Source organism: Echinops telfairi, unplaced genomic scaffold (assembly GCF_000313985.2).
Source record: "Echinops telfairi isolate 266 unplaced genomic scaffold, ASM31398v2 ScPeMD7_2291;HRSCAF=2852, whole genome shotgun sequence".
Taxonomy (NCBI): Eukaryota; Metazoa; Chordata; class Mammalia; order Afrosoricida; family Tenrecidae; genus Echinops; species Echinops telfairi.
In genome coordinates this window covers 46,035,168-46,041,204 of record NW_022106189.1, presented here as the reverse complement: position 1 = coordinate 46,041,204, position 6,037 = coordinate 46,035,168, and the positions used below count along the sequence as shown (strand labels likewise).

The 6,037-nt window shown below is 58.5% G+C and overlaps 1 protein-coding gene across 1 annotated transcript in view; it reads left to right on the top strand.

Annotated features, from left to right (window-relative positions):
• Positions 1 to 5,408, top strand: part of GINS2 (GINS complex subunit 2) — a 10,060-nt gene extending 4,652 nt beyond the window's left edge. The window contains exons 2-5 of the mRNA XM_045293600.1: positions 52 to 166; positions 2,809 to 2,908; positions 4,522 to 4,648; positions 4,883 to 5,408. Of these exons, the coding sequence (XP_045149535.1) occupies positions 52 to 166; positions 2,809 to 2,908; positions 4,522 to 4,648; positions 4,883 to 5,008 (468 nt within the window). The 3' untranslated portion in view covers positions 5,009 to 5,408. The remainder of the gene's footprint in view (positions 1 to 51; positions 167 to 2,808; positions 2,909 to 4,521; positions 4,649 to 4,882) is intronic.
• Positions 5,409 to 6,037: the final 629 nt, after the last annotated feature.

The following is a 6,037-nucleotide window of genomic DNA, read 5'->3' as shown; positions in this document are numbered from 1 at the left end:
GGGGTTCGCCAGGCCTTTCCCCCGCGCCTCAATGGCTGTGTTCCTCGGCAGGGGGACCTGGGGCCCTTCAACCCCGGGCTTCCGGCGCGGGTGCCGCTGTGGCTGGCGGTGAACCTGAAGCGGAGGCAGAAGTGCCGGCTGCTCCCGCCCGACTGGATGGACGTAGGTAAGGAGCCGGACACCGGGCCCGCTGACACCCATGGATTCCTGGAGCATGTCGATGCCCACGTGGTGCTTTTCGTGTGAGGCCAAATCGGGTTTTAGGTGTACCAACATCCTGAAGTGGGCGTGGGTTTAAAGAAACATTCGTTTGAACGCCTGCTGGGTTGCCTTCAGAATTTGTTTTCAGTGGTGGTGGGCATGTCCTCCGGAGAACTCAGCTGCCATCGATTCCAACACACAGGGACCCTGTGGGACAGGGTAGAACTGCCCCTGTGGGTTTGAGGTCACAAGTCTTCCAGGGAGCAGAAAGCCCAATCTTGCCCCCTTGAAACAACGGGAGGGTACCAACGGTCTTCCCGCTGCCCCCAGACGGCTCTGCGCCCCCTTGCAGGCCAATGCCCGGCCCCAGGGCGGCTGCTTTCTGATTTGAGACTGTGTGCACCTGTCCTTGGACTGTCAGTGAATGCAATCCACCTGCTAGGTCATTTCCTTTCCAGTGGGCTCAGTAGGTTTTTCTGTAGAATGGTTTTGGGAGTCACCCTGCTGTGACCCCATCTTTCACGGGGTCACGCCTTTCCTTTTGGTTGAACTTGTTGATTGCAAATCAGGTAGTTTACAGAGGCTTTCCACGCAGCAGTGTAGACACATTGTGCCCTGTGCCCTTGACTGTAGTTCCCACGGAGTCACAGCACTCAGTCTACCTCCTCCTGTGCTCCCCTTCCCCTTCCCCCATTTGGGCTGACCTGCACGAGCTTTCTCCTTGGCCAGTGCTGCCCTCCAGTCACAGACGGCTGGCTAGTCTCAGGAGGCACACCTGCCCAGTGTTACTTCCCTGTATCAACCTGGTGGTTGTGGCCTGAGAAGGAAGCCCAGGGCTGAGCTGCCTCCCAGACCGGAAGAGGGGCTCTGGGCGTCCCCCCAGTCTGTTTGACCAGTGAGCCTGGTCTTTGTGATGGTTTTGTTTCGCCCACTCTCTCGAGGGTGACTTACTGTGGCCACATGCTCTGAGCAGGTGGCAGGGGTTCGTATAATTTCGGTGGCTGAGCAGTGCCCCTGGGGAGAGTATGCACCAGGTGCTGCCCATTCCCCTGCCGGAGGTGCACAGCTTGGGATGGTTAGGAAGACTGCCGGCGTAGTTTGTTGTCCAGGTCTCTGTGGCTGTTTGCCGTTCACACAAGTAAATGCATGCAGATGGTGGAACCGCCTGGTCACGGGCCAGATTGAGCTTGATGTTGTAAGTCAGTGTCACCCATTAGGCACTGGTTGCTTGTGTCCATTTCTAGTTGTAGCTGGAAATATCAGCCAGCGCCCACAATGCTGTGTCCAGGGCAGTGTTAGGTGCTTGTCTGTCTGTCTGATTCGCTGGAGGATTTCAACTGGAGTGCTTTGTTACCAGGTTTAGATTTAAAAAGACCTCGCTGTAGAAAGGTCTGTGGATCGGGGTGGGGTGGGGGATTGTGGGTAGGGACTTGTGAGATGGGAGCTGAGGGGGTCTTTAAACCATTGGCTGGAACCGGTCAGACCTGGTGGCGTCGAGGTGTATTCTGAAGGGCAGAGTGTTCTAGATGTCAGTCAAGGTGCTGGCTGGAAATGTGGGCAGGAGTGGAGTTGCCTTGGCTGCACTGGGAGACCACAGGGCAGGTGGTGGGCTGGAGCGCTGATCGGAGTTGGGATTTGAACCTGTTAGCCAGCCCTATGGCCATGGAGGTGTGTGGCATCTGGGTCAGCATGTGCTCTGGGCTCAGGGCTGAACTGGGGGTGGGGTAAATTCTGGACATCATTCTAGGGAGCAGAGAGGTTGCTGAGACTTGGCAGGCTGAGGTCACCTGGGATGCGAGTCTTGTGGGACTAATTACTGTGCTGCTATGGGCAGCCAGCCAGGCACTGGGAGGACATGTACTCCAGCTAGGAGGGCTGCCTGCAGCCAGGGAAGCCTGTGGGGGCCCCTTCCAGAAGAGCTGCTTGGGGGAAGATTAGGGTAAACAGAGGCTGGTATTGGCCGGGGGTCATTTGGTGTGCAGGCAGGACCAGGGCGTGGCTGGGAAGGGCTGATGTAAGGTGGGAGAACCTATGCATGGGCGGGGTGATGGAGGCTGGGCCAGGGTCTGGGAGTGGAGGTGCTCTTTTCTTTTTCCTGGTGCACAGGGAGCAGGGCAGCAGTGAGAGCTGGTGGCACCTGAGGGCAGCAGGGCTGCAGTGGTGGGGGAGAGTGGGCTCCAGGGCCCAGCTCTACCTCAGGTTGTAGGACTGTGCCTGCAGGTGCATGCAGCCCAGGGTGAGACAAGGAAGGTGGGATCCTGGCAGCTGATGCCTGTGGGAGATAGTGGCTACTCCGCCAAGAGCACGGGGCTTCCCAGCAGCGCGCTGTAAGCTGTGCGTGATCTCTGGACAAGGCTGAGTGTAAAGAAGGTAGTGTTCTCCCCACGGGGAAAGCATTGCCCTACACTGGACTTCACTGTGTTCTGTCAGTTGTCCACTGCCAGGCCAGGCCAGCAGCAGCTGACTTCCTTCTCAGAGGGGAATGTCAGGGTGTAGTTAATATACCGTGTCAGTGTGCACGAGGCGGTGGATGGTGATGCTTGGTATCCTGGGACACGGTGTCACTGGACTTGCCTGGAGTGACGTATGCTCACTTCTGAATTTCAGAGAAGTTGGAGGAGATGAGAGACCATGAACGGAAGGAAGAAACTTTTACCCCCATGCCCAGCCCGCACTACATGGAGCTCAGCCAGCTGCTGTTGAATCAGTAAGTCCTGCAGCTCCAGACGCCCTCTCGTGCCCCATCAGGCGCTTACCCCAAGGCCCTTCCTCCCAGCCCCCTAGCAAGTCTGCTGGCTCTCCCTCTGGCAGCTGACTGGGACCCCAGGCTGAGCCACTTGGGCACCTCAGCAGCAGCCTTTTTGGACACTTGGCGTGACTTACTTCCTCCCCTCTACACTTTCCATTTATGGACCTATGTCTGTCTCCCAGGAAGCCTGGAGGGCCATGCTGGCCTCTGACCTTTGGCCCCAGGGAGAGCCTGCCGTGACAGCACTGGGCCGCAGGAGCCTCTTCATCTGTTGTGTGCATTCGTTAGGAGATACGGGTGCCATGTCCTCCTCCTGCCTCTGACCTGACACTTCCTGCAGCCCTCACCCCCTCACCCCCACCTTCCACCTTGTCCGGTATGCAGCTAGTGGAGTAGGGGTAGGCTCAGTGGAGGGTGGGCAGGTTTAATCAGCACAGCTGGTGGGGTGGAAGGTGGGCAGGGCATGCAGGACTAGGACAGGTTGCCTGGAGGTCAGGGGGCAGTATGAGATCAGGGCGCCATTGCTCCGTAAAGCCAGAGCACTGCTGTGTGTGAATGGGCCTCCACAGCCCAGCGAGGAGGCTTCCCATGGGCAGGCGTGAGCGAGCACATTTCCCAGACTGGATCGTGTCCTCGGGCTTCGTGGTGCCAGTGGTTCCCTAGCAGCCTGGCTTTGGTGGGGCCTTGGGGGTACAGAATGGAGTGAGGGCCAGTGTCCACAGGTGCAGCCTGGGGGGCGATTGAGGGTGAGGGAGTGTGAGGGGATGGTAGGAGCCTAGGCCCCATCTGTCTGGAGCAGGGTGTGCTGTTGGAGGGCCCTCGGGGCAGGACCCATAGGAAAGATGGTCTGGAACATGGCACCGGGCCAGAGTGGGTGCTGCTGCCGCCGAGGTGGGGCCAGCCTGCTCAGCTTTGGTTTCTGACTCCCGCACGAGCCTTGGTCTGCTGTGTGTCTGGCTCAGAGGCTTGATCTGCCGGCCCTTGGACAAGGGCCTGGGTACCTTCGTCAGGTGACCTGCTGTGCAGGCCCTGCCACCTCAGTGCCTGGATTCGTCACATCCATTGGAGGCACGTTGTCCCAGGCCCAGTGCTTGCTTCTGTGCTGGGGCGGAGGTCTGGTCGGGCTTATCTGTTGATGCATTCCCTGAGCACGGCCCTCCCGGGCTGACGGCTTCAGACACGTTCTTGCTTGCAGGTGGGCCGGAGTGCTCACTTGGAGCTCATTAGCAGTTTGATGTCTAAATCGATGACACCTGCCCTTCAGGCACCTGCTAGCAGAGCTTATTCTGAGCTGACGCCGGTGCTGCTAGAGTTTAGCTCATGGATTTGTAGTTCACCGTGACGTAGGTGATGAGCCTCAGAGAGCTGTTCCTCCTCGAGGTAGCAGCCTGGAGCTTGCTCTCAGCAGGGGGAGGATGCAGCTTACAGTGGCCAGCGCATGTGGGCCTAGGCTGCATGGAGCAGCAAGCTGCTAGACACTGGTGCACCTGAAGCAGCACTACAGGCACCACCTCGGGCTGAGCTTCCTCTGCTGTACTGAAGGCCGATGCTGCTGCCTCTTGTTTCCTCAGTGCTGCCGACAACATCCCTAAAGCAGACGAGATCCGCACCCTGATCAAGGAGACGTGGGACACGCGAATAGCCAAGCTCCGGGTCTCAGCTGACCGCTTTGTGAGGCAGCAGGAGGCACACGCCAGGGTAGGGAGTGGCGCCACCCCTCAGCTGCTGTGCAGTGCCAGCGGGCTCTGCTGGTGGCTTGTTCTTTAAGATGATTGACTCTATAAGACGCTGGCCAACTTTCCCAGCTAGCTGTGCCTTTACTTTTAAAAAACCATCATCGGTTCTTTTTTTTCCCATTTAATTTTTAGTTGAGTACCTCATTTATCAGAATCTGGACTTCTGACAGCCAGGGCCTTTGTTCTTATGTTCTAGCTGGACAACCTGACCCTGCTGGAGATCAGCACCAGCGGCGCCTTCCTCACGCGGGCCCTTGGCCGCATGTACCGACTGCGCACCGGCCTCCAGCCCCCTGCCGGCACCCAGTCCCAGGACTTCTAGAGCCAGATCCATGGGGCAAGGCTGCTGGGAGAGTGCTTCGGAAATGAGAGGTACTCCTGGTTCTGAACGTGTGGAAAAGGCTAACGATGCGAGCCGTGGGGGGTGACGCCGTCGGAAGGACACCGTCAAAAGACGGCTCCATGAGCAGTCCCTGGGTCCACATCTCTCTAGGGCCAGCCTTTCTTTGGGGGGGGGCTGGTACAAACTGTCACCTTGTGTGCTGTGCTGCCTTGAAGGTGCACGCAGTGGATGTGGCTTGGACTTGATTCCCTGTGTTCTGGACAGGCTCTTGGCTGCCCTTGGCATCGAGCAGGACGCTCCCCAGAGGGCCAGCGGGCAGGGCCTTCAGAGCCGACTTGGAGAAGCGAAGCACCCCCAGACAATAAATGCATAGACCGAATGTGACTTAGAGTTTCTGTCCGTTGTGGCGCCCGGGTGCCAGTGACCACCCGAGGAACAGGGCAGAGAGCCAACCGCAGAGAGGACTTGGGATGTGCTCCAGTGACACGAGACACTGATGGGAAGGGCGAGTGGCCTCTCGGCTCTGGCTCACTCTAGGGTTTCTTTTTGAGGGGAAATTGTTAGAATGAACATTTGGGGACTGCTAGGCTCCTCGCTGAAAGCACAGTACCTGGGGCAGGGGTGTGAGCAGCTGCAGAACCTGGTTTGTCAGCATGTGGCCTCCAGGGCTCGGCAGGGCAGAGGAGGCAGTGTGTGAGCAGGACTAGGCCTCTGCCCTGGTGTGTGGAAGCTGGCCCAGCTTCAACCAACTGTGTCTGACAGCTCCCAGGTTGTCCCCGCAAGTGGTTACTCTCCGAGCCCCAGAGCCAGACACTGACCTGAGGGAAGGCGGTGGTCAGATCATCCCCAGGACTCTGGGTGCTTTATATTTTACCTGGGGCGCTTCTCATTGTCATGGGGGGCCAGTGCTCCCCGACTCTGAACTGAGCCATTATCTTCTCGTTGCCCTGGCTGAGCCTGCCTCCAACCCCCACCCCCTGGAGCCTGTGTGTTCTCAGCTCCTCGAGG